General features: G+C 50.1%; 1 protein-coding gene across 5 annotated transcripts in view; it reads right to left on the bottom strand.

Moving 5' to 3' along the window:
• The window catches only part of STK32B (serine/threonine kinase 32B), a 397,698-nt gene that overhangs the window by 300,176 nt on the left and 69,849 nt on the right, over window positions 1-27,673 (bottom strand). For 4 of the 5 annotated variants that reach the window (XM_043572988.1, XM_043572987.1, XM_043572989.1 and 1 more), the window contains exon 2: window positions 5,137-5,192. In XM_043572988.1, coding sequence (XP_043428923.1) covers window positions 5,137-5,192 — 56 coding nt within the window. Of the gene's footprint in view, window positions 1-5,136; window positions 5,193-5,609; window positions 5,616-27,673 lie in introns of those variants that run through there. The other variant, XM_043572990.1, reaches the window with a different exon arrangement.

Raw genomic sequence — 27,673 nt, 5'->3', positions numbered from 1 at the left:
TCTGACAGGTGAGGTGGGATCTCATGGTGGTTTTGATTTGTATTTCCCTGATGATGAGTGATGTCGAGCATCTTTTCACGTGTTTGTTAGCCATCTGGGTGTCCTCCTTGGGAAAGTGTCTGTTCGTGTCTTCTGCCCATTTCTTAACTGGGTTGTTTTTTGGGTGTCGAGTTTGAGAAGTTCTTTGTAGAGTCTGGATACTACCCTTTATAAGAAACGGCATCTGCGAATATCTTCTCTCACCCCGTCAGCTACCTTTGCGTCTTGTTGATTGTTTCCTTCACCGTGCAGAGGCTCTGTATCGTGATGAGGCCCCGATCGCTCATTTTCGCTTTCGTTTCCCTTGCCTTCAGTGACCTGTCTAAATGGTCAACAATGGTAAATGTACCTTGGCCCAGCACAGGGTACTTTCGGTATGGTGGCCAAAGGGTACTCTCAAGCATGGCGGCCAAAATGACCTTCTACAGACTTTACAAACAGATCACGTTGTCCAAACCCCAGGGCCTTCCCTTCTCCACCTTCACCACAGTTCACTAGGTCCTACGTGATTCGGTCCTTACTGACATCCTCGACCTCAGCTAAAGCAGTCCCCCCACCTTGAAGCTCCTCAAAACTACCGACCACACTCCCAGAGTGTTTGAATTTGCTGTTCCCTCTGCCTGGAACCTGTGTGTCTTACTCCTTCACTCCCTTCAGGATTGTGCTCACACATCATTTTACCACGGAGGACTTCCTGCCACCCTCTGTGAGAACGCTGTCCAGGATGGTGGAAATGACCTGTAACCTGAACTGTCTAACACGGTAACCACCAGCCCCATGTGGCCACTAGGCACTCAAACTGTGGCGAGTGTGCGTGAGGAAGTGAGTTTTTGTCATTTCATTTAGTGTGAATTAATTTAAATTTAAGTACCCACGTGCGGTTAGGGGCCACCCTATGACAGCTCAGCTCCGTAAATCAGCAGCCTCTCTCTGCCACTACCTCCCCGAACACTATACCCCCCTATATTGTAATGTACTTACTACTATCTTACCAAAGATATCCATATTTACCTGTCTGCCATCCCTCTCCTTTCTAAATGTGAACTCCTCAAGGGAAAACACTCGGGTCTGTTTAGGTCAGGACTGGATCAAAATCCAGTGCCCAGCACTAGGTAGGCACTCAGTTAATATTCACGCATTGAGAGGTGCCTGGGTGGCTCAGTCGGTTGGGCATCTGACTTTAGCTCAGGTCATGATCTCACACTTCATGGGTTCGAGCCGCATGTCGGGCTCTGTGCTGACAGCCCAGAGCCTGGAGCCTGCTTCAGATTCCTTCTCCCTCTCTCTCTGCCCCTCCCCTGCTCTCACTCTGTCTCTCTGTCTCTCAAAAATAAACATTAAAAAATTTTTTAAAAAATATTCATGCATTGAATTAATTAAAGAACAAAAGAAAGTCCAAGAAAAGAAGGAAGGGAGGGAGGGAGGGAAGAAAGGAAGGAAGGAAGGAAGGAGGGAAAGAAGGAGGGAAGGAAGGAAGGAAGGAAGGAAGGAAGGAAGGAAGGAAGGAGGAAGGAAAGGGAGGGACAGAGAAAAAGAGAGGAAGAGAGGGAACAAGGGAGAAAAGGCTGATTCTACCCAATTTCTTAGATCAATATCTCAGTTTAACTCTGATTTCCGAATGGTCTAATCAAGAGTGTGAAGCTGTTAAAATAGCAGGTGCCTGGTCATCAAACAGGCTTTGGCTCACATCCCAGCTGGGACACTGCTGGCCTGTGTGACAATGGGTGGACGACCTTGTCTTCTGGAGTTACCAAGTCTGGGTATTTCCGTCTAGATTTTTCCACTTGCATAATGGAAAGAATAATATTTACTTGGGAATGTATAAGGATACCTGGCACTCAGTGCGTACTCAAAGCAAATATTGCCAAAGGAAATTTCTGAGTAAGTGGGAACACACGGGCTGGGCCCGGGGAACCTTTCTTGTTTTCTGAAAGTCCTTGCCTTCTCTTCATTGTGTCCCAACAGCCTGTCACTGGAAACAGTTGAGGATTACAAACATGTACTTTCCACAAACAAATGTCAAACCTCCCAACAAAGAAAGGCCCAAGACAGTTGCCTTCGCCGTTGAGTCTTACCAAACATTTCAAGAAGAACCAATTCCAGTGCTCTCAAACTCTTCCCAAAAACGGAAGAGGAGGGAACACAACCACTCATTTTATGGGCCCGTAATGAGCTCGATAACAAAGCCAGGCAAAGACACAAGAAAAGGAACCACCGGCCAATCTATCTGATGAGCATGGATATAAAAATCCTCAATCACCTACCAGCAAATCAAATCCAAAGGCCCTCACTTTAGGCAGATCGCACACCACGAACAAGCGGGATTTATCCCTGGGACATAACACAGGGAAATCCCAGCACGGGGAAATCAATTCACGTGATATCCCACGGCAACAAAACAAAACAAAAGTCACAGCATTGTCTGAATAGAGGCAGAAAAGGCACTTGACCAAAGTGAACACACTTTCCTGATTAAAATCCTCAACAAAGCAGGAATGGAAGGGAATTAACTCAACACAGCAAAGGGCATATACGAAAAGCCCACAATTAATGTTATAGTGAAAAACTGAAAGCTTTTCCTCTAAGGTCAGGAAAAAAGGCAAGGATACCAACTCTCGCCACTTCCGTTCAACACAGTACTGGAGGTCCTAGACAGAGCACTTAGTCGAAAAACTAAAACAAACTAAGATAATTAGAGAAAAGAAAAGAGAAGAGAAGAGAAGAGAAGAGAAGAGAAGAGAAAAGAAAAGAGAAGAAAAGAAAAGAAAAGAAAAGGCATCCAAACTGGAAAAGAAGTAAGTGTCTCTGTTTACAGTTGACGTAATCTAATGTATACAACATCTTAAAGATGCCATAAAAAAATTGGAATTAATACATTCAGTAAAGTTGCAGCCTACAAAACCAGCATACAAAAAGCAACTGTGTTTCCATATGCTAATAATGAATTATCTGAAAATGATATTAGGGAAACAATCACATTTCCAATAGCATCAAAAAGAATTCAAATAATACAATGAAAGACTGGTGTACAGAAAATTATAGAACACTGACAAAAGAAATTAAATAAGACACAAACAAATGGAAAGGCGTCCACTTCATGGATTGGAAGGCTTAATATTATCAAAATATCCATAATAGCAAAGCAATTTAAAGAGTCAACACAACGCCTATCGAACTCCCAATGACTTTTTTTTACAGAAAGAGAAAAAAAAAAACAATTATAATTCACATGGAACCACAAAAGATCACAAACAGCCAGATCCACCTTGGGCAAGAACAGAGCTGGTCGCATCACGCTTACGGATTTCAAATTATATTACAAAGTTATATTAATCAGAACAGCATGGCGTTGGCATAAAGACAGACACAGAGACCAATGGAACAGAATAAAGAGCCCAAAACTAAAGTCATGCATACGTGGTCAACTGATCTTTGACAAGGGTACCAAGAATACACAATGGGGCAAGGTAGTCTCTTCAACAAATTGGTGCTGGAAAACTGGATATTGACACAACGATGAACGAAATTGAGCTTTACCTCACACCATATACAAAAATCAAGTAAAAGTTGGCTACAGATTGAAATGTTAAGACTTGAAACTATAAACCTCCCAGAAGAAAACATTGAAAGAAAAAAGCCTCGTGATACTGTCTTAGCAATGATTTCACGGATATGACATCAAAAGCACAGGTAACAAAAATAAGCAAGTATATCAAACTAAAAAGCTTCTGCACAGCAAAGGAAATAGTCAAGAGTGCAAAGACAACCTACAGAATGGGAGAAAATATTAGGAGACCATATATCTGATAAGGGGCTCAACTCCAAAATATGTAAGGAGCTCCTATAATTCAATAGTTTAAAAAACCCCCCACTAGGAACCTGATTTTAAGACTTGAATAGACATTTCTCCAAAGAAGATGTACAAGTGGCTAATAGGTAGGTTAACAGGTGGCTGAACAGGACCAATCATCACGGAAATGCAAATCATAACTACGACAAGTGGTCAGGAAGGCCACTAGCAAAAAAAGAAAAATATCGGCAAGGATGTGATGAAATCAGAACCCTTGCACACTGATGGTGGCAATGTAATAGCTACAGTGGAAAACAGCATGGAGGTTCCTCAAAAAATGAAACTAGAACTTCCATCTGATTGCGCAATCTCACTTCTAGATACTTATCCGCAGTAATTGAAATCGGGATCTCAAAGAGATACCTGCACTCCCGTGTTCACTGCAGCACGGGTCACGATCGCCAAGATGGGGGAACGATGTAAACGTCCATCAACAGATGGATGAATTAAAAAAAATGTGGTTTATAGGTACAATAAAATATCATTTAGCCTTTGAAAGAGAAAGAAACACTACCATTTGCAACAACACGGATGAATCTTGAGGACATCATGCTAAGTGAAAGAAGCCAGTCACAAAAAAGGACAAATACTGCACGATTCCGTAGACATGAGGTATCTACAATGTCAAAGTCATAGAATGGAAGAGGGGGAATGGTGGGCGCCAGGGACTGAGGGGCGGAGGAAGTGGGGAGGTAGGTACTCATCAAGGGGGATGAAGTTTCAGTTGCCCAACATTGATAAGCTCTAGAGATCTGCTGTGCAGCATCGTATCCACAGTCAACAGTGATATACTGCACATTTTAAAATTTGTTAGGAGGGTAGATCTCACGTCCAGTATTCCTTCCACAAGAAAATTTCCTTACAGAATGCCTACATTGCAGGAAAGCATTGATGTTGGCCATCTCCTAAATTCGCGGCTTTTGTTTTTCCGCTTTCCTCATTTGGATCCTCAAGGAAGAAACAGCATTAGCAATCGTGAAATCATTACCATTGTAATCCACCTAAACCGGGACTGCCGGGGTAATTTAATTTTCAAAATGCAATTACAGCAGATCCAAAGGAAACTCTTCAGACTTCCTTTCGCATTTCAAACTTGGCAAGCCCGCGTCTTCCCGTCAAGCAGGAAATTCCCAGGGCCCAGCAACCAACACAGAAACAGACGCGCGGACCCGCGCGTGCGCACGCGCCTAGTGGTTCGGGACTTTTACATTTTGTTAACGAAGTTTTTAAAAACCCATCATTCTTACCTTTCCAAAACTCCCTTTACCGATGGCCCGCAGGATCTGAAAATGGTCAAAGTTGACTGCAAAAGAGAATGAGGGAAAGAAAGAAACAGATCAGGTTGGCCACACCTTGTCACTGGTTCTCGAAAGTCCGCATTCCCACCCATTTATTCCGAATGGCTTCTGGTTTCATCTGCCTTATATTTGTCACGGCAGCACCCCGCCTTAGTTTTCGGGGGGTCTCCCCCTTCTTGCTACCCCTACTGCCTTACTCTGGTCTGGTTTCCACCCTATCCCTACAGCACAGCAGGCCAACAACACATGGCCACGGACACCTTTTACTTGGCCACTCTCTCCTTCTCAAAGCACCTGCTCGGCTCCTACGGAAATGCACCCTCTCCGTTTCCCAGTTCATGCTTCAGCTCATGCTTCACGCGCACTCCGCTTCACCGTCCCAGCCACGAAATACTAAAGTCTGTCGAGGCTCCATCTACCACCTTCCTCTTCTCACCGGTTCCAAAGGCTTCGGTCACCCCCTAACTGCCAGGGACTCTCCAAGGAACCCTTTCTCTGGCCTCCAGGCTCTACGTACTGATGGATACGTACCCCACAGCAAGTCTTGAAGCTTCAAAGCCACTTTGAACCCAACAGGTCCAAAATGGAGCACGGGAGGAGTGCTTCAACATGCACCTGACCTCACGCGCTCAAAGCCTGGAACTCATCCTACACCCCCTGCCCCTCTCTCTCAACCCCCCATCAGTCCTTCATCGGGTTAGGTCCGCTGTACCTCTTGGCTCTCTCTCCCATCTGTCCACCTGTGGTCCAGTCCTCCCCCACTCTTGACCCTCCCGTCCCGGGATATGTTTTGGCTGCAGGGAGGGGGTCTCGCTCATCCTCTACTCCCCTCCAATATGCCCCATCGCTGCTTTCCAGGAAAAGAGCAAATTCCTACACCATCCAGACACTTGCCTCTTCTGTTTCACCGCCCACATTCCCCACACCCTCCAAGCTCCAGACACACAAGCTTCTTTTCTGTGCCTATGACAGTCATCCCCTGGGCTTTTAACGCTCTTCTCCTGACGGCACGCTTATGAACTCTGCCCTCTCTTCACCCTTCTGCGTCCACAGCAAACCGGGCTCACCCGCCAGATTTTCGGCTCCCCTGGCCCACTCTCCCAGCGGGGCTTTCCTCCAAAACACCTGGTTCTGTATTACTTTACATGGATTTGACTAAGATCACTTCTTCCCCACTAGACGCCAAGCCCCCTGAGGTCAAGAGCCGTGTTTGCGTCTCCCACCGCGTCCCCGGCACCTAGCACGGTGCGAGAGCACACAGTCAGTATCCAGCAAATACTCATCAACTCAAGGGCTGAGTGAAAGCAGATGTCCACTTGCACACCAGCCACAACTGCTCGTGCATCAGGAGTGTTCGGTAAACAGTTTTTAATGAGGCTGAATTACAGCCAGTTTCCAGTAACTCGGAGAGACGCGTCATTTACAAAAGATGAAGTGAATTGATTCGTTCACTCCCCTGCGGGGGCGAGGATGCGGGGAAGTGAATGAACACGGTTCCCTGTGTATGAAAAGGACACCAAGGAGGACAATTAGGTTGAACTGTGTCCCTACAGAGCCCCGGTCAGAATCCAGCGTGCCCTCCGGTGCCCAGCGTGCTTGGAATAGAGAGGCAGAGTCAACGGTTAACTTGGCAAAACCTTGCTTCTTGGACCTGGATTGGCTTCCTTCGCGTATAGCTTGTCAGGAAAGGAAAGCCTACGCTCTGTGACCTCCTGCCCCCTCACCAAAAGTCAGAGAAGAGAAAACAAGGTGCCCGGACTGCGTTTGCCAGGTGCCCAGCAGCGAGCCGGGAGATGGGCGCATCCTCTCGTGAGCCCCGAGGCCCCACGGGGCAGGCATCGCCGCCAGGGTTTGCCAGCCGCCCCCCACTTGGCAGGAAACGTCCCTGCTTCCCCGAGCGCTCCCTGCGACGTCAGGACAACACCCCTCGTTTGGGGGGTAACTCCTGCCTGCACGTGGCTCACCTGCTCTCTCAGGAAGCCTCTCGCTCTTCCAATGCAGCCCTTTCTCTCTGGACCTCCCGCAAGACCGGTCTGTCCAGGCATCAGGAGAACCCAGCCCGAGTCAGACGGCTTAGGTCCAGAACCCGGCTCTGCCACAGCCCTCGGTGAGTCACCCGGCCTCCGTGTGCCTCACTTACCCCGCCTGTTAAGTGGGTGCGACAGTGCCCACCTCCCACAAAAGCAGAGAATCGTGCCCAGCACAGTGCAACGTCTCAAGAAGCCCTCGCTGTTTGTGCTGGGGGACAAAGGGCGGTCCTCCCTCCCATCCAGCCTAGTCCAATAAGCAAAGACACATTAAACCAGTACCGACGTGTCTCATGTCTTCTGTTGGAAACCCCCACGGAACACGCATTTTTTGTAGGGGGTACGGATGCGTGAGATTATTTACAGCGTGATAACCCCAATTATGAAAATAATAATAAGTTTAGGCATTCGCCGGTTGGCTCAGTAATGAACACCCCGCTCCGGCTAGGAGACAAGACCAAAGAGCCAAGCCCTCCTAGGAAGGCCGTTCCCTGCACACCCCCCGCCTCCTAGCCCGTCAAAGGTGGTATGAGCCCAGTGCTGTGCTGGACAAGGAGCAACCCCTGTGTATTTCCACTTATTCTGCTCTCTCTTTGGAAACTGTCTTCAGGGAGCAAGCTTTTCCTCTGCTCCTTCTTGCCAGAAGCTTCTTAGGGCCAGCCCCCATGTGCAGGGGCCCGCGGCGTCCAGAACTGCCCCTCAAGGGTGTGGGGGGAGTCTGGCTAACTCTGGGCTTTGGCATCAGGGAGCCCTCGCGGCTGCCCTCCTGAGCCCCAATCCTCAACCCCAGGTAAGACTTGATTCTCCGCCGGCCTCTCCTTCTGTCCCGTCTCCTAACTGGGGAGGGGTGTTCATTACTGAGCCAACTGGCAAATGCCAAAACCCGTTATCATTTTAATAATCAGTGTTCATCGTGCTGTAAATAACCTCACTCATCCGGATCCCCTACAAAAACAGGTGCTCTGTGGGGGCTTCCGACATAATAACATGAGCCAAACAGGTACTCGTTTAATGTTTATTTGCTTATTGGACTAGATTGGATTTAAATGGCTTTGAGCATATGGCCTGTGTTCTCCATTTATCTGGCATATCTGGTGTTTACATAAATGGTGCCTACGTGAACACACTCTGAAGAAGGGAGGGCTTTGCCGTGGCTGGTGAGCAGTCTGAAACGGCTTCAGGGACCGTGTCAAGCCAAAGACGGGCCTAGAAATTGCATTGTCACGTAGGGTTGTTGGCCCAGAGCAGGAGAACTTGGCCGGGGGGATGGGAGGGGTTGACGAGCGAGTTCAGATCTTGTCCTGGTTTGCCTGGGACCCCCCCCCCCCCGGGTTTCAGCACTCAAAGTCCCACATCCCTAGGAAAACCAGCATAGCTGGGTCACCTTGTCATGTTTCTAGATCATTAAACTGCACCCCCCACGAAGAAGTCACTGCATTGCTGGAGCCAGCTCAGAAACGGTAAGATATGCTCTTAAAAAAGGAGTGTCTGTTCAGACCACAAGACACCGAGTGGCCCAGGGTGACACTGTGACACGTGTGGGGTTAAGGTAGAAACAAGGGGCACAGTGCTGGGCAAAGGTGTGCACGCGACCTCAGCCAAACAAGAGAACAGTGGCATTTGCCTGCAAGACGTCACGTGGACAATGAAATGACACACGGGCCATGAAACAGCTGGTTGGGGCGCCTGGGTGGCTCAGTCGGTTGAGCATCCGACTTCGGCTCAGGTCATGATCTCGCCGTTCAAGGGTTCGAGCCCCGAGTCAGGCTCTGAGCTGTCCAGCGCCCCGGAGCCTGCTTCAGATTCTGTGTCTCCCTCTCTCTCTCCCTTTTCCCCACTTGTGCTCTGTTTCTCTCTCAAAAATAAATAAATAAACATTAAAAAAAAAAAAAAAGAGACAGAGAATTGGTTGTTTGCCGGGCTCAGTTCAACTCTCTCTTCTTCCTTCATAAGGAAACCTCAGGTCTGTTAAGGGATCCGTGTGGACAGCCCCAGGCAATGAGTCACAACTGGCCTAGTCCAGTGGTGTTCATCAGAATCATGGGGAGGCTTCTCAAGAAAGATCATGCCCCCACTCCTGAGCTTCTGGGGAGAGGCCAGAGCATCTGAATTTCTAACAAGTTCCCAGGTGATACGGATGGTCCAGGGGCCACCACATTTATCTGGACAACGGTGCACCCCACTTTCCCAGACATTCGTGCAGCTGGCAATGACCTTGTGACACAGGCCTGGTGAACAAAATCTCAGCAGAGAATCCTCCGCTGTATTTCTGGGAAAGCATTTTTTCCTGATGAAAAGGGACCGTTACAAGTGGAATGGCCCTTCAGCCCTCCTGCCTCTTCCTGCCATGAATATGGATGTGAGGTCTGGAGCTGCAGCAGCCACCTTGTGGTTATGAGACAACGAACACAAGCAAAAGGCCAAAGGTGCAGAGAAGCCATTCCCTGTTGTAAAGTCCCTGAGGCCATACCAGCAACCGCCTACCTCTCGACTTACTACGTTAAAAAAAAATACACTGTTATTTGTTCAAGTGCCTGTGAGTCAAGTTTGCTACTAATGGAAGCCAGAAGCATTCTTTTCTGATACACAAAGCCAGCCACACAGGGGTTCGGTATATGCCAACTATTTTATTGTTGGATTTCCAGCCTCATTGTAATCTTACTAAAAGGCAGAAGAAGAAAGTTGTTTGGGGTATAAACATAAGGACCAGGCTGCCTGGATATGAACTCTGACTCCACCACTCACAAGCTGGGCGGCCTTGGGGAAGTCACTTAACCTCTCTGTGCCTCAGTCTCTTTACTTATAAAACGGATATACTAAAATACAACGAATCCATACAGGTAAAATATTTACAATAGTGCTGGCCCTGAAGTAAAGGCAACCAATAGTAGGTATTATCGCCGTTAGAATTCTGCTTGCGGGGTTTTTTCCCATTTTTCGCTTTTATGAGACACGACTCCCATTAAATCATGACCAAACATCACAGGGGTGATGAAGCCAGAGCTGTATTAGCGCCCATTAGTTACTGACCGTGACTAGCACCCTGGGTAAACCTGGTTGATCTATCTTTCAAGCCAGTGGGCTTTTTTCTCATTCCCATCAAACCGATTATTTCTGAGGAATGTCCCGTTTTTCTTCTTTCAACACGCTATATTCACGAAGCAGTTTATTCAGAGGCAAATGTGAATTTTCCAGATGGCTAATTACTCTTTCAAACAATCTCTAATGGCAGGTGACCCCCAATCACCATCCCATAAAAATATATGCATTTCAGTATCACACGCATCAGGCAGGGACAGCAAGAAACCGTCCCCTTTCCTGCCTCCCTGAAAAGCTAAACGGGTGGCCGTATGCCTTCACCCCAAAATGCTGATTTCCAACATCGTTTCAAATATCTGAAGATCTATGAAACACGGCCCTGTGAGGCCCTTTGGCAAGAGAACAACAGTCTCCTCTCTGATTCACCACTGTCCGAGCCAGCTCCATTCACGCCTGACCCTGTAAGCATTTGAGGTTTGGCCCCGAGGATACCCAGGGGACGGTTACCGCGGGTGGAGGGAAAAGCAAGCGCAAAGGCCCTGGGTGGAAATGTGCGTGACGGTCCCCGGGCACAGCAAGCAGGCAAGGCTGGGCGGAGCGCAGCCTGGGGAGAAGAGGGAGTGGGGGAGCCGGTCACCCGGGGCTGCGGTAAGGGCTTTGGGAAAGATCCCAATTTAGTTGTGAACTCAGAGAGACCAACCTGCCACATGATGGTAATCCAGGTCACGGGGTCCCGGCAGCTGTCACAGCCCTGCTAAATTAAAGCGAGCTTCGCCGGCAGACGCAGGGGGCACAGAGGATTTCCAGGGAAGCAAAGATTCCCCCCAGGATGCCATGAGGGCAGACACCCGTCACACATTTGTCCACACCCACTGGATGCCCGACAGCAAGAGGGAAACCTCACATAGCCTACAGACTCGGGGTGACGATGTGTCATATAGGCTCATCAACCGCAACAAAGGTACCACCCTGGTGGGGATGCTGATGATGGGGACGCTCCGCATGTGTGGGGGCAGGGGGCATGTGAGAAGCCTCTGCACCTTCCCTTCAATTTTGCTGTGAACCTGAACTGTTGTTGTTGTTTTTTTTTAATTTAAATTCAAGTTAGTTAACATACAGTATAGTCTTGGCTTCAGGAACAGAACCCAGGGATTCATCTCTTACATACGACACCCAGGGCTCATCCTGCCAAGTGCCCTCCTTAGTGCCCATCACCCATCTAGACTATTCCCCCACCCACTTCCGCTCCAGCAACCCTCAGTTTGTTCTCTGTATCTAAGAGTCTCTTGTGGTTTGTCTCCTTCTGTTTTTATCTTACCCTTCCGTCCCTTCTCCTCTGTTCATCTGTTTCGTTTCTCAAATTCCTCGTATGAGTGAAGCCGTACGATTTTTATCTTTCTCTAATTTCGCTTAGCATAACACCCTCCAGTTCCACCCACATTGTTGTAAATGGCAAGATCTCATTCTTGTTGATCACTGAGTAATATTCCATTGTATATATACACCACATCTTCTTTATCCATTCGTCAGTCGGTGGGCATTTGGGCTCTTTCCATAATTTGGCTATTGTTAAGAGTGCTGCTATGAACATCGGGGTGCAGGTGCCCCTTCGAATCAGCATGTTTGCATCCTCTGGATAACTTCCTAGAAGTGCAAGTGATGGGTCACAGGGTGGCTCTATTTTTTATTTTTTGAGGCACCTCCATCCATTGAAACAAAACAAAAAACCAGATGGAGTGGGTGGCCAGCCAGCAGCCCAGGAAAGGGAGAAGCAAGCAAGCAGCCTGTCCACACGTGGGAACCAGGGACAGGGGCATTCCCGTCACGAGACTCTGGCCCACCGTGCGTCCACTTCTAGGTCCACCTCTGTGTCTATGGTGCGCTGGCCCTGGTGGGAGCAGAGACTTCGGAGGGGACACACTCGGCTCACGAGGAGCTCGCAGCCCAGCAGGGGACACGGCCAGGTCCCGCAGACACTGACGGAGGTGCCGGGGCAGTAGCAGGGTGAGGACCAGGCCCTAGGGAGGGACGTGCTCCGGGCTGTAGGGACGGTCTGTGCAAGTTTTCAAAAGCACAAGACCCCGAGTGTGGGTCTGAGGAATTATAAGCATTCTGCAGGGGGTAAGGAGAAGGAAAGATCCCAGGAAAAGTTCCCAGAAAAGCAAGAACCCAGTGGCATGAACCAGCAGGACGAGGCCCCAGAGCAGCAGGACCAGGGTGTGAGTGGAGACGAACGAGGAGGGTGGTTAACGCACTAGCTCACTGGACATTTCTTCAGGACAACGATGCATCAGGCCTCAGCAGAGGCTGGAAAAGCATTACTCCAAAAGGCCCATATCTCCTTGTTTACCAGGGGTTCCCAGGGGCCGATTCGGGCTCACAGGGCATTCAGTAGGAGTTATTTTATGTTACGCTATTTTATGTTACGTTATTTTATTTTATTTTGTTATTTTATGTTATTTTATTTTATTTTGTTATGTTATGTTATTTTATGTTACTTTATTTTATTTTATTTTATTTTATTTTATTTTATTTTATTTATTTTAGAGAGAAAGAGAGAGCAGGGGACGAGGGCAGAGGGAGAGACAGAGAATCTCTAGCAGGCTCCACACTCAGCATGGAACTCAATGCGAGGCTGGATCCCACGACCCCGGGATCATGACCTGAGCCGAAATCAAGAGTCAGACCGTCAACAGACTGAGCCACCCAGGTGCCCCAGTAGGGGGTGTTTTAAAGTATGTTTATTTATTTTGTGTGTGAGAGACAGGGAGTGCGGGAGGGGCAGAGAGAGACAGAGAGCAGCCTCCACGCTGTCAGTGCAGAGCCCGACACAGGGCTCGAACCCACGAACCGCGAGACGGTGACCTGAGCAGAAATCAAGAGCCGGACACTTAACTGAGCCACGCAGGCACCCCAGTAGGGGTATTTTAGACAGGACGTGAGATCATCGCAGCCCTCGGAAAGAGAGAGCCTTGCTGCGAGCTCACCTGTCGGCTCCAGGGTCTGAGACGGTTCGCAGGCCCGAGAGCCAAAGAAGTGCTTTCTTCTCTCCTTTGCCCGCCATCCCGAGCGCTCCCACCCCAAGTCCTGTTTAGGCTGCTCACTGGCATCCCAGAGGTAACACATCCCGACCCCTCACCCTGGGCCTCACCTGCCTCCCGGCCTCCCCTGTGCACTCTCCCTTCCCTAGAAGCACGTCAGCCTCCCACCCACCCAGGCAGTGTCCTGCTGTTCTTCCTGCTGCAATGCTTGGTCCTGCTTTGCCCCAACACCAGCTCTCTCCCCTCCTCAGGTGTCTCCCCCCTGGAGAAGTAAAAGATCTTCCCTGACACTCCACCTGGGTGACCTCCCCCCCAGGTGTCCCCACCTCATCACATGGTCACCTCCTCCCTAGTAATTCTCAAGACCTGAAATATCTGTCCTTGTGTCACCTGTTCGCTGCCCATACCCCCATTTTGGAATGTCAACTCCCCAACGGCTGGGAAGTTTGCCTGTTTCGTTCGCTACGGTATCTCTGGAGCCTAGCACGGTGCCTGGCATATAGTAAGTGCTCAGTAAATAGCTACTGACCATGAACAGATGAGTCTTGAAAGGGACAAGTCCATGGGAGTACATGAACAATGACAGGGGAGTAGGCACAGCTTCCAGGAAGAGGCAGCCCTTCTCTTCTCAGCATCTCCCACAGTCATCTGCCAAATGGGCACAATGCTACCTGCCTTGTAGAGTTGTTAATGGGACAATAATACAGTAAAGGTAGCAGGACACTCTTCTCAAATTCACGTTCACACGTACCATCATCACAATTGAGGCTGCTCCCCAAAATTGACAGAGTCATTCTTAGGAGAATAAATAGGTGAGAATAGGGTAAAAGGTCCCATGAGATAAGTTTTGAAGAAACAAAGCCTTCTCCTGGCAGATACAACAATACACCGTGCATTCACTCCTCCCACAAACAGACGTTGCTCGTGACAAGATGCCCACAGTGAACAAAGACATAATCCCCAGTGATGTGCAATCTACTAGAAACCGAGTCACAAGAATGTCCGCAAGGAATTCAGGATGGGTTGGAGGGAGGGACACAGCCTTGCAGGTTAACACACACTGGCTGGCCTCCAGTAGAGACAAGAATAGCTATTCTGTTAGCAGTACTGGAGGGATTGGTTACTTACTGGACAAAAACAAAATCGGGGCTCCTGGGTGGCTCAGTCGGTTGGGCATCTGACTTTGGCTCAGGTCATTATTTCACGGTCAGTGAGTTCAGGCCCTGCATTGGGCTCTGTGCTGATGGCTCAGAGCCTGGAGCCTGCTTCGCATTCCGTGTCTCCCTCTCTCTCTGCTCCTCCCCCGCCCGCACTCTGTCTCTCAGAAATGAATAAACAGTAAAAAATAATTTTTTAGGGGCGCCTGGGTGGCTCGGTTGGTTAAGCATCTGACTTCAGCTCAGGTCATGATCTCACAGTTTGTGGGTTCAAGCCCCGCGTCGGGCTCCATGCTGACAGCTCGGAGCCTGGAGCCTGCTTCTGATTCTGTGTCTCCCTCTCTGTCCCTCCCCTGCTCATGCTCTGGCTCTCTCTCTGTGTCTCAAAAATAAATAAACATTAAAAAAAATTTTTTTTCTAATTTTTAAAAATCAAATGAGTACCTCTCTGTTCACTAGATCCCCAAATAATATTCTGAGCAAATCAGAGTTCAATGTAACAATATCCCGAACGATAAAGCTCAGTGCCTGGAAAGGAAACATTTGGTGGATATACCAGGCTCCCCTCTTCCCCATAACTCAAGGAGGCGACCACCCTGGTGCGTGACCTCCTCCGCCAGCAGGTAAGCTACTTATTCAAAGGGCACAGGCTCACAGGCTGCACCAGGGCTGGGACAGACAGCCCCCTCCCCAGAAAGAGTATACTGAGGAACCATGTGTACATAATTCACTCTAAACACCCAAGACTACTGGTTGCTCCTGGGAACTCTCATGGCATCCCATTCGTGGGTGTGTCCCAACACTCAGGGCCTGGGTGGGACCGTCTTGGTACACAGCCGCCCTGGTTCCTCGTCCCTAAGGTGCAGGTCTCAGCCATGGTTACGCAGAGGACTCACAGTCAGCTTAAGACACAGACCCAGGTCCTGGCCAGTATCCGCTCTGGCCTTCCTGTGTTCCCACAGACTTCTCACACACTCTTGCTTGTGTCCCCAGCACAGAGGTGACGATGGCATCTGCTAAACTGAGCTGCAGTCACTGCTTTTAGCCTCATTAAAAACTGTTTTGTGGGGCGCCTGGGTGGTGCAGTCGGTTAAGCGTCCGACTTCAGCCAGGTCACGATCTCGCGGTCCGTGAGTTCGAGCCCCGCGTCGGGCTCTGGGCTGATGGCTCAGAGCCTGGAGCCTGTTTCCGATTCTGTGTCTCCCTCTCTCTCTGCCCCTCCCCCGTTCATGCTCTATCTCTCTCTGTCCCAAAAATAAAAAATAAACGTTGAAAAAAAAAATTAAAAAAAAAAAAAAAACTGTTTTGTTTTTTGGGGCACCTGGGTGGCGCAGTCGGTTAAGCGTCCGACTTCAGCCAGGTCACGATCTCGCGCTCCGTGAGTTCGAGCCCCGCGTCAGGCTCTGGGCTGATGGCTCAGAGCCTGGAGCCTGTTTCCGATTCTGTGTCTCCCTCTCTCTCTGCCCCTCCCCCGTTCATGCTCTGTCTCTCTCTGTCCCAAAAATAAATAAACGTTGAAAAAAAAAATTTAAAAAAAAAAACTGTTTTGTTTTCTAGTTGATAAATGTGTTTCAGAAAGCCCAAAGGCCTTTTTTTCCCCCTCACTCTGCACTGTTATCAGCAAAAACACTGTATCGAAAAACATTTAGGAAATCACATCCCTAATTCATACAGGAAAATATTATATGGCAATAATCTCAGGACAGAAGCTCATTTGGATGCTGGTGGAAATGTGGAATCTGTGATAAGGGAAGCGTCAAACACAGTTTGAGAAAGGAGACTAAGAGCTAGGTTAATAATTCCTCGAAAGCAGTACTGTCTCAGACAATCTGCTTCCTCTGCACCCAGTGTGTTAGTTTCCTGTGGCCACCATAACAAAGAGCCACAAACGAGGCGTTTAAAACAACAAATATTTACTCTTTCACGGTTCTGGACACTGGAAGTCTGAGATCAAGGTGTTGACAGGACTGTGTTCCCTCCAAATGCTCTAGGGAAGAATCCTTCCTTGCCTCCTATAGCTTCCTGGAGGCTCGGGCAACCCTTCTCGTGCCTGGGCTTGGGCTCCATTGTCATATGGCCTTCCTGCTGCTCTGTCTCCATCTTTTTTCTCTTCTTACAAGGACCCTAGTCATTGAATTAGGGCCCTAGTCCAATATGACCTCATCTTAACTAATTACATCTGCAAAGACCCTACTTGCAAAGACTGTCACATTCTGAGGCTCTGGGTAGACATGAATTTTGGAGGGATGATATTCGACCCAGAGCACCCGGAACAGCACCTGGCCCAGAGAAGAGGATAAATAAATGATGGCTGAATAGATGGATGGATGATGGAAGGATGGAAGGAAGGATGGATGGATGGATGGATGGATGGATGGATGGAAGGAAGGAAAGAAGGATAGATGGATAGATGGAGAGATGGTTGGAAGGAAAGAAGGAAGGAAGGAAGGAAGGAAGGAAGGAAGGAAGGAAGGGAGATGGATGGATGGATGAATGGATGGAAGGAAGGAAGGATGGAAGGATGGAAGGATGGATGGATGGATGGATGGATAGGAGGATGGATGGATGGATGGATGGATGGATGGATGGATGGAAGGATGGAAGGAAGGAAGGAAGGATGGATGGATGGACGGACGGAAGGGTGGAAGAAGGATGGATGGATGAATGGATGGATGAAAGAATGAATGACCACACAAATGAGCCCACATTCATGTGTACCTGTACCTACACACTTGTATCTGTCTGAGTTGTAGAAACAAAAATATATTTTGGGCACACTGTGTCATCTGGCTCTTCAGTCTGGTAGGGCAGAATCAAAGCTAACCAGGCTTCAGTCACCTCTCAAAGTAACTTCCAGCTGTGCAACCTTAGAACAAATCCCCTGGGAAGATGTGACACAACCAGATCATCTGTTAGGTCCATGCCGGCTCTCAGGGCAATGCTCCACAGAGGGCGCTTTCCAAGTACTTAAAGCACGACCATTTCTCCTGCAAACAGAGTTACCAATTTCCTGATCTGTTTAGGGAAAGAACAGTGCAGGATCACAAGCCTAACTTGTGGTTTAGAGTCCACGGATACTTTTCAACTTACCTACTGACCAGCAGAATGGGGAGGGGGTGATAGCCAATAATCAAGAAAATGTCTGCTGCCTCTCCTTTTCGCACAGAAGATAGTATTACTCATCTAATGCTCAATGCTGAGATAAAGGCGCCCTGGACACTGCTTCTGCCTAACTGCTTTGCTCATCATGAACACTGAAAGGAACTTACCCGGACAGGAGGAATAAACAAGCCAATATTTGCACTCAGCTGATTATGTTTTGATTTATCTTCTCATTAAACGTAAGCAAACATTCTCCATGGGCATATATCTTTGAGGTCCTGGAAATTTTAAATGTCCTCAGTGCCTCTGTTGGGTATTCACCACGGCAAGACTCTAAATTTCCAACTCCTGGGGCCCGATTTTTAATGGCGAAGTTGGCTGGGCTGGGAGGGTCTGGTGGGCAGGGGCAGGATAGCTCTCAGAAGGCAGAAGCACAGGGAGGAGCTGAGGGCTCCAGAAGAGTGACACTGACTGCCCCAATTTTTGACCCCTCCCTGTACCCATGTCCTCTGCAAGGTGACCTTCTGGCTCACGAGGTAAAGTGTCCTTCTCCACCCGCTCATTCTCCATTCAGCCACAGCACGTGGATTGATTCGGCCAACGGGGTGTTAGCAGGCTTGATTCAAGCTGCGGCTCGAGAAAGTGCTTGTGCATATCTGCCTCCCCCTTACTCATCTACCCCCACCAGAGGAACACGCAGGCCTACCTTCCGAACAATGACACCCTGGCAATGCCAGTAGCCCAGGACCCAGGTGAAGCCATCCCAGAGGGACAACCAGCCAATCCCCAGACGAGCGAGAGGGACCAGCTGAGATGAACGGAGTCAACCTGCAGGGTTGCGAGGACGTTCAAGGCTTGCTGGTGGAAGCCACCGGTTTGGGGGCAGTTGGCTCTATGGCATTACTGACAAGGAAACCAAGAGGCACAGAAGGAGGTGGGGGGGGATGCGGGCAGGAAAGAAAAAAGGCAAGGGAGGGAGAGAGATACAGGACTAAGGACTATCCTAAGAGGAGTGAGGTGTGCTGGCCATAGAACGGCTAAAACAATCTTCATGAAGAGCAAGAACGTGGGAAGACTCGGTCTATCCCATGTCAAGACCCACTACAAAATTAAGCTACAAAAGTCAAGACCAGGTGTAGTGAAGGAGGCACAGAACAGGGACCCCGGAAATTGATCCACATCATACGCCCAACGGATTTTTGACAAACGTGCAAAAGCAACTCACTGAAGGAAAACAGCTCCAACTGGATGGCCACAGGCCAAAACGTGGCCCTCCGTCTGATGCAAGGCAAGAGCCTTTTTTGTTTTTTTAATTTTTTTTTAATGTTTATTTATTTTTGAGACAGGGAGAGACAGAGCATGAACAGGGGAGGGGCAGAGAGAGAAGGAGACACAGAATCTGAAGCAGGCTCCAGGCTCCGAGCTGTCGGCACAGAGCCCGACACGGGGCTCGAACTCACGGACCGCGAGATCGTGACCTGAGCCGAAGTCAGACGCTTAACCGACTGAGCCACCCAGGCGCCCCGCATCCAGAGGTTTCTAACAGTAGACTAAATCCTTCGCATGCCCCAAATCTCTCTTACTTTCCTTTCAGCAACCGGTCAGGAGAGAACTCTCTGCTTTTAGAGGGCTCGTGGGATTAGGTGAGATCCATCTAAACAATCCTTTTTTTACGATATAATGTAACTTAATCATGGAAGTGAGGAGGGGTAAGAAGGTCATGGGGCCATCGTAAAATTCTGCCTCCTACAGGGCCAAATAAATGATGACTTCGCCATCACGAACAGCTAAAGAGTAGTGATGTCCCCTCAAACACACACGTGCACAGTCTTGCTTCCTTATTAGCCGAACACAAACCAGAATAAGGAGATGAGAAGCCTCCTTGACACTCTTAATACCCATGGCCTCTGGCTTTACAAGATCTTCTGTTTGCTATTTCCTTCTGGATCTTCTTAGAAGTCCGGTTCTATTCCAGGCCCTGGACCAGAAACAAACAAGCTCGATGCTAGTCACCATGCCCTCCCTACCAAGAGGGTGAGCAAGCACCCTGTAAGTGCTAGAATGGGGTGGAGGGGAAACTTGGGAGGCTCTGGGGTGGGGGCAGGGAGGGGACTGTCCTCAGAGGGTGTTGGGAAGCTTCAGGGCCAAGAAAGTGCTGATTGGTTTAAAGGAGAAGAAAAGAGGGGCGCCTGGGTGGCTCAGTCAGTTAAGTGGCCGACTTCAGCTCAGGTCACGATCTCACAGTTCCTCGGTTCGAGCCCCTCGTCGGGCTCTGTGCTGACAGCTCGGAGCCTGGAGCCTGCTTCCGATTCTGTGTCTCCCTCTCTCTCTCTCTGCCCCTCCCCTGCTCATGCTTTGTCTCTCTCTGTCTCAAAAATAAATGAAAACATTAAAAAAAATTTTTAGGGGCGCCTGGGTGGCGCAGTCGGTTAAGCGTCCGACTTCAGCCAGGTCACGATCTCACGGTCCAGGAGTTCAAGCCCCGCGTCAGGCTCTGGGCTGATGGCTCAGAGCCTGGAGCCTGTTTCCGATTCTGTATCTCCCTCTCTCTCTGCCCCTCCCCCGTTCATGCTCTGTCTCTCTCTGTCCCAAAAATAAATAAATAAATAAATAAATAAATAAACGTTGAAAAAAAATTAAAAAAAAAAATTTTTAAAGGAGCAGGATAGAGATTGTGCATCTCTTGAAAGCACAGGGAAACATCGTTTTGCTCGCTCAGACATCTCGTGAACGTAGTCAAAAGTTCAGGACTGTTTCCCTCTGACAGAGCCAAATTACATAAGTCGGAAAAATGAGTCTGGCTTCCAAGCTGATGGGCTGCATGGCGGCTCCCCTGGCCTACAGACTGAGGAGATAATGACATTTTGACAGAGCTGGGGCGCGAGAGAGCTACCTTCTTGAGGAGGCCACATGGGGGATTGGTCTCACTTCTCTTCTCCGTCCCTGAAAAATGCACGTAAGTCACGGGTGTGCCGTGAAAATCCAATGAGATTGTGCATAAAAGGCTTTAGGCCCAGCTCGTACTACATGACCCATCAGTGGTCGTGGGGGAGGCAAGGGGATGGTGACAAAGGTGGCACGATCGTGACGATGGTGATGGTTACGGGCTGAACCACGCCCCCCGAAAATCCAGGGGTGGAGGCCTGACCCCCAGCACCGCACACGTGACCACGTTTGGAGACAGGATGATACAACAAGGTCACTGGGGTGAGCTCTGACCCTCCAGGCCCCGTGTCCTTGTAAGAAGAGGCGATCAGGACACAGACACGCACAGAGGGATGACCGTGTGAGGATACAGAGTGACGACGGTCATCTACACACCGAGAAGGGAGGCCTCAGAAGGAAGCAACGTGCCCGCATTTTGGGCCAGGGCTCCCCAGCCTCTGAGACCGGGAGAGAATACACTTTTATTGCTTCCGCCCTCAGTCGGGGGTGCTTTGTGATTTTGGTCCCAGCAGGGTAGTACGACAGCGATGGGGACGTGGATGGTGCTGCTGGCAAAACGCGGGGCGAGGCGTCCTGAGGGACTCTGGCTTACGGAGGGGAAACTGCATTCCGTAATCCTCTATGCCCACCACAGTGGGTCCAAGGAAGAGAGCCAGGAGCGCAGGGAGTCATGCAGCACCCAGGCAAGGGAGTGGTGGAGTGGCATGCCTGGACGGGAGCAGGCCAGGGGGAGAGAAAAGGCGAGCTGAGAAAGACACAGGACCCACATCATGAGAACCCTGGATGTGGCCAGAGGGGAAGCGGGTGAGGGATCCATGATGATTTCTGGCTCCCCAGCACTGATGAGGTGCAGACAGCAAAGGCTCCAGAGGAGGCAGAGACTGGGGGAGAAAAGAGGACCACGTGAGGGGAAAGAAGCGAGCTTGGTTTGGGGGACGCTGACCCGGGGATCCCCGTGGGAATAAAGAATGGCAGGAGGATGCAGCTGGAAGGGAGCCGGAGCACCGTTGGAAGGAATGAGCTGGTCCCGGTGGGGCACGCTGAGTCGAGAGCAGGGGTTGGGGACAGAACCTAGAGGATGCTGACAGCTGAAGGCGTGGAACCCCCAGGAGAAACAGAGCCCAGAGGGGTGGGAGAGAATCGGGAGAGTGTCATGGGACCTGTTGTGGTCAGCTTGGGCAGCTATAAGCAACCCCACAGCCTCGGGGGCACAAATAGGAGACATCTACTAATCGTGGTCTGGAGGCCGGGAAGTCCAAGATGAGGAGGACAGCAGGTTCAACTCCTGGTGAGACCTCTCTCCCTGGCTCCGGGAGAGCTCTCTCCTCACCGCGGCCTCAGGTATGGCCTCACGGTGGAGACAGAGAGCTCTCCTCTCTCCCTCCGCTTACCACGGCACTAATCCCACCATGGAACCCCACCCTCCAGACTTGATCTCCACCTAATCACCTCCCCATACCCCACCTCCAAATCACATTAGGGGTTAGGGCTTCGACATATGAATTGGGGGTCGGGGTGGGGGTACACGATTCACTCCATGAAAGACCCCAGGGGAGGAGGGTCCACAGAGGGGTCCATCAAGCCAAATGCCAAAGGCATGAGCTGGTCAGCATCCCTGGTCAAATGATGGTAAATGGACCGACAAATGAATGAATGAATGAATGAATCAATGAATGAATGAATGAAGAGCCACAGGGAACACACAGCCGCTTTGCCACATTTCTGTGGATGCTTCTCTCTTCTCCTGCTGGCCTTTCCACTGGCCCAGGAGAGCTGCATGGACAGGCCTGGGCGTGTCCTTCTCAGCTGCCCTGGCCCCTTGATGTGGCTGGCCACAACGCGGTGTGTAGGACACGTTTCCTGAGCGGATGGCGGTCTCCTGCCTGTGGTCGGTGGCGGGGCGGGGGGTGGGGGGCGGTGTCAGCCTCCTCAGCTCTCACAAGGCGACCCAGCACAGACTCAGGTGCAGGCAGGCACAACCCCTAGACCCAGCCCCTCCATCAACACGGCTTGGCCTGGGGCTCCCTTAACCTTTGCGGGCTTTGTTTCTATGTTCGCAAAATAAGATCATTTACCTTCAAACTCACGGTGAAAATTAGGAAGCTCACATCCAGCATCCTGCCTGACTGATGGGACCTGTTCTATGTTGTCCTTTGTTCTTGGCATCATTACTAGGGAAGGGGGGGCGGGGAAGAGCTCAAGTAGGGGTGGGAGAGAGAGGGACAGAAGCCTAAGCAGGCTCCATACTCAGTGCAGAGCCCAACTCAGGGCTCGATCCCACCACCCTGGGATCACGAGCGGAGCCGAAATCAAGGGTCGGTGCTCCACCGACTGAGCCATCCAGGCGCCCCCTCGATACTCATTATTCTAACGATGTGACAACACACACAGAATGTGAAGCCAGCTGTTCTGGGGCCTGCTGCCTCCTCTTTAAAAGGGGAATGACAGCATCAGCTATACAATAGGTTGTCGTAGGATCAAATTATTTACTATCTATAGGGCACTCAGAGCCAAGCATAGCACTCGGCGGGTTCCCAATCACTGTCCCTAGCCGTTTAGTTGTTCTGTCACCAACAGACAGGCAATCTCAGAATTTCTCCTGATTTCACACATTATCCCTAGACATTACACGCACCCAGTCAACGAGCATCTACGCCTATGTGAGTCCCGCATCTCGACGTGTGGGGATTCTCAAACGACTGCATATTGCAACACGGGCACGTGGATGCGGGCATCATTAAAACTTCAAGGAAATTATGGAGCCTGTGCAAAAAAGAAAGCAACTTCTGTGCTCAAGTCACCACGTTATTTCCAGCATATAAAAACATGACTCGGGACGTGGTCGCCTCATGTACGACGTTCTTGCCTCCCAGCGAGAAGCTGAGTGCATTCCTTCAGAACTGAAAGTGTCCTTACCTAATTTATTTTAAAAATGGAACATTTTGGGGCGCCTGGGTGGCGCAGTGGGTTAAGCGTCCGACTTCCGCCAGGTCACGATCTCGCGAGATCTCGAGTGATCTCGCGTGAGTTCGAGCCCCGCGTCGGGCTCTGGGCCGATGGCTCCGAGCCTGGAGCCTGTTTCCGATTCTGTGTCTCCCTCTCTCTCTGCCCCTCCCCCGTTCATGCTCTGTCTCTCTCTGTCCCCAAAATAAATAAACGTTGAAAAAAAAATTTTTTTTAAATAAATAAATAAAATAAAAATGGAACGTTTTGTAACAGAATCGCACAGCCATAACGCAAACTGCTGAGCTTACGCCTGGGTGGTGTCGGATTCTTGGAAGGAGATAAAACCTTGAGAACAGAAATCAGGAAGGAAAAAAAAAAAACCCTGACAATATTTGAGAGAAAAAAAAAGGAAAGCTCTCTAGACTTCTCATGTTTCCCACTGTCGAGCAGAGCTCCAAAGCCCTCCTTTTTAGAAAGCTGCTAAGAAAAAGACCCAACGATTTCCTTTCCTGTCCACATGGAAATGGAAACCGTTCCCGCCTGGCATAAAATCTCCCTAACGCCCCAGTGGTTAGAGGTGCTCCTGTTCCTTCCATGAGCTCTCCCGGCTGACAGGGCACGAAACTTCTCATTCCTAACGCCAACAGGACGTCCTATACAAGACACAAAAAAAGCTTACGGAAGCATGGAGCCCGCCGAAGGCGCCGAAGCGCCCCGCCCCCAGCGAGGCCTACCGCATGCAGTCCCTACAAGGTGAAGTTGGTTCTGGGGGCAAAGGAGTCCTACTCTTGCACGTGCAGAGCACGGCCGGTACATGGCACACAGGCAGGTTTGCGGTACATGTGTGGTACCAACATTCCATGAGACGTCGAGAGGAGGAGAGGGGATTCCGGAAGCAAACGCGCCAAAAGGCAGGGGTGAGGAAGTGAGAGTGCAGGAGAGGTAGAGACGCACAGGCCTCTGGAGACCAGATGGTACGGGGGGGTGGGGGGCGGGGAAGCTATGTGCCATCTGGCCAGGCGTCCGTAAGTCACGCTAGCTCTTTGTGCACAAGTCCTTAGACAGGCAGACAGTCCGGGTGCGTGGGAAAGAACAGTGGCCAGGACGGACCGGGCCCCCACCGCTGTGGGATTGACCTTCCAAGCAGGAAGACTGAGAGGAAGGCAGCAAATAACTAGGAGTATTGCCAGTGGCAAAACGCTGCATAAAGAAAACAGAGCAAGGGCGCAGTCAGCCAGTCGCGGAGGAAGTGATTCTCCAGGTGGCTAGGGCGGCCAACTTTGAGCAGGTGGCCTCTGACGCTGGACCCAGAGGGAAAGAAGCCTCAGGCATCCAGCAACAGGGAAGCACATTCATGCCCCGTTCGAGGATCAGCATGTGCAAAGGCCCAGAGCAGGAACAAGCTTGGTGTTCCCGAGGACCTGATAAAAGGCGTGTGTGTCTGGAGCAGAGTGGTGGGAAGGGCAGGCAAGAGGCGAGATCCAACAGGCAGGAAGGCAGGTCCACGCAGGCCACACCAGCCACCATGTATACAGGTTGGAGTGAACCTGAATGCAAGGGGAAGTAATGGAATCAATCAACGTTTGATGTAGAAACCGTGTCCTTATACTGTGGATGCATTCACCTCTCCAATCTGAGGGGCTGACCCTCCTGCTTCATGAGAGAAAGCTGGGGAGGGACAGAATTAAGATGAGTGAAGTCAGGCCATGAATCAGACCATTTACATCCTTCAAAAAACCCACTGAGGTTATTATTACGGTGACTGGTTTTACATGAGGATAACTGAAGAGGCGAATTAATACCATCAGTTTCTCATAGACAATGATGTCGCACGCACGTATGGTCGTTTCTGCTCCAGAAAGTGTCTTCACCCTTGTCTGACCTTCATGGCAGCCCTGGGAGGGGGACAGAGCAGAGATGCTTGTCCTTGATTTACGGGGAATCAGGCAACCTGGCCAGGCTCCCGTGACCAGCAAAGCCACAGCACCACAGTGAGAGCCCGGCGGCCATCCGCCCCCGGCCAGGAGTCCCCGTGCTTCTCCTCAGCACCACGTCTGGTTTCCCCATACAGATCTGTGAAATGGGTACCAGTGCTGGTTGCACCCTTCCCACTGGCCGTGAGGGAGCTGAAATCTGCACGGGGGCCTTGAAGGTACACGTTTCAAGCTTGGCCCCTGGTGCCATTTCTGCCCCGTCCTCGTTTTTCTTCTTGGTCTTCACTCATGTTTTCACCGGTGCCATCCTCTTGTACTTCAGGTGCCGGCTGAGCCAACTTAAATCTTTTCTAGAATCCGCTAGGAACACGACTTTCAGACTTACACACGGTTTCCTCCCAGGGCAGGGGGCCGTCGGGGAGATCTGGTGGTCCAGGGATTGGAACTGGGTTTGGCTCAACTGGATGACTGTGTGCAAATCGACAGGAGAGGCCGGAGGGGCACAAGGAGAGCCCATTCGGACAGCAAAGCAACATGACAAAGCTAACCAGCCACACAGGACGGCTTGTAATGAGACACTCACAGAGAGGTGGCCTTGAGAACTCCCCAAATCCCTGCGCTCCCAACCAAATTAAAGCCTAATGATCCCTGAAAACATGTGACAGCGGCTCAGGGAAGATCCCCAGCTACTCTCTTACTTGCAGAGTATGTTTCTGGCAGACTGTGGCCTCACCAAGTTGCTGGAAGGGTTGGGTCTCTCCCTGATGTGGCTCATTAATACGGCGTCGGGGCTGTGGGAAGAGCTGGGGATGCCAAGTATTCCGAGACAAATGACAAGCTCCGACCTGTGACCTGCAGCATGCCACCAGCCCACAAAACAACGAGCCTGCGCTGCTCCCAATTAGAGCGCCCACCGGCCACTGCAAGAGGAACAGCATGTTTTGAGGATGTGCTTCTTAGAGACTAAAGTCTTTTTATGGGAAGCCGGAAGGGAGTTCTTTGAAAAGATGTGAACAGAACAAGAGGGAGTCCGATGTCTCTGCTCGAGCCTCCTTTTGAAAGAAAATCTGGCGTTTAATAAAAGCATTCTGGGGGGAAAGGTCAGGAAGATGTTTTATTTATTCATTCGATACGTGTTTACTGGGCGCTAATTATTCGACATTGTCAGGGCTCTGTGCTCTGTGCTGGACGCCAGAAGAAATAAGACAAACATCATCCCCATCTTCCAGGAGCCTAAAATCTAACAGGAGTCCCGACGTTGCAGAGGGATTTCACCTGTAGTTCGGAGAAGTGCTGAGTGGTGTAAGACATGTTGTGGGAAGGAATATACACAGGGGCAGGGAAGGCTCTTACGAGGAAGTGAATTTAAAACCGAGACTGGATGGATACATGGAGTTGGGCAGTGGTGAAAGTAAGGCAGGAGGGGTGGGACTGGGGAGAGTAGGGGACTCCTGGAAGCAGAAGGAACAGGGGGTTCAAAAGACACTGAGATGGGGGGAGTGGCGAGAGACGGCCGTGGAGAAGAGGCAGGGGCCGACATGTCGGATCTTCAAGGCTTGGACAAAGATGCTGTTCCTCATCCTGAGGGTGATGGGAAACCCTAAGGGTTTTAAGTGACAGAGGGGGCTGTGTGTGTGTGCGTGTGTGTGTGTGTGTGTGTTCAAGGGATGGAGTGAAGGGTCATTTAGCAAGATGGCTCACGCACCAGCACGGGCTAGGTTTTGCTGCGTAACAAGCAAACCCCAAATCTTGATGTCTTATAACAATGAATGGGTTGGGGTGTTTTTTTTTTTCACTTATATGTGTCCACACAGATCAGCTAGTGGCTCTGTTTCCTGCACTCATTCAGGGACCTAGGCTGACAGAAGCTGCGTCTGACCTACTCTATTTCTACCCCTTTCACTACTGTCTGCGTCTGTCCTTAAAAACTAGCCTATTTGCATGTTTCCTTCATTCCCTTCTTCCCAGTGGCTGGCACACAGCAGGCGTTCTACTGTATCTGTTAGATAAATTAATCCTGTTCACTTCGCTGGGTCACAGTCATTAGTTGGCCCCTAGAACCAGCCAAGCTCCTCCCTTCCTGCTCCCAGATTCCTCTTCTCCAGCTCTCTGAGAACTCCACCTAGGGTTCATTTTTCCAGTCTCATCTTAGATCTCTCGTCCACAGAAAAACCTTCTCGGACCACATTTGTGACGGTCAACTTTAGGTGTTCAACTGACTGGGATAGGAGGTGACTCGAGATTTGGTCAACTATCACTCTGGGTGTGTCTGTGAGGGTGGTTTTGACTGAAAT

Source organism: Prionailurus bengalensis, chromosome B1 (genome assembly GCF_016509475.1).
Source record: "Prionailurus bengalensis isolate Pbe53 chromosome B1, Fcat_Pben_1.1_paternal_pri, whole genome shotgun sequence".
Lineage (NCBI taxonomy): Eukaryota > Metazoa > Chordata > Mammalia > Carnivora > Felidae > Prionailurus > Prionailurus bengalensis.
Note: the sequence above shows the minus strand (reverse complement) of the source record. Positions and strands in the feature narration are given on the sequence as shown.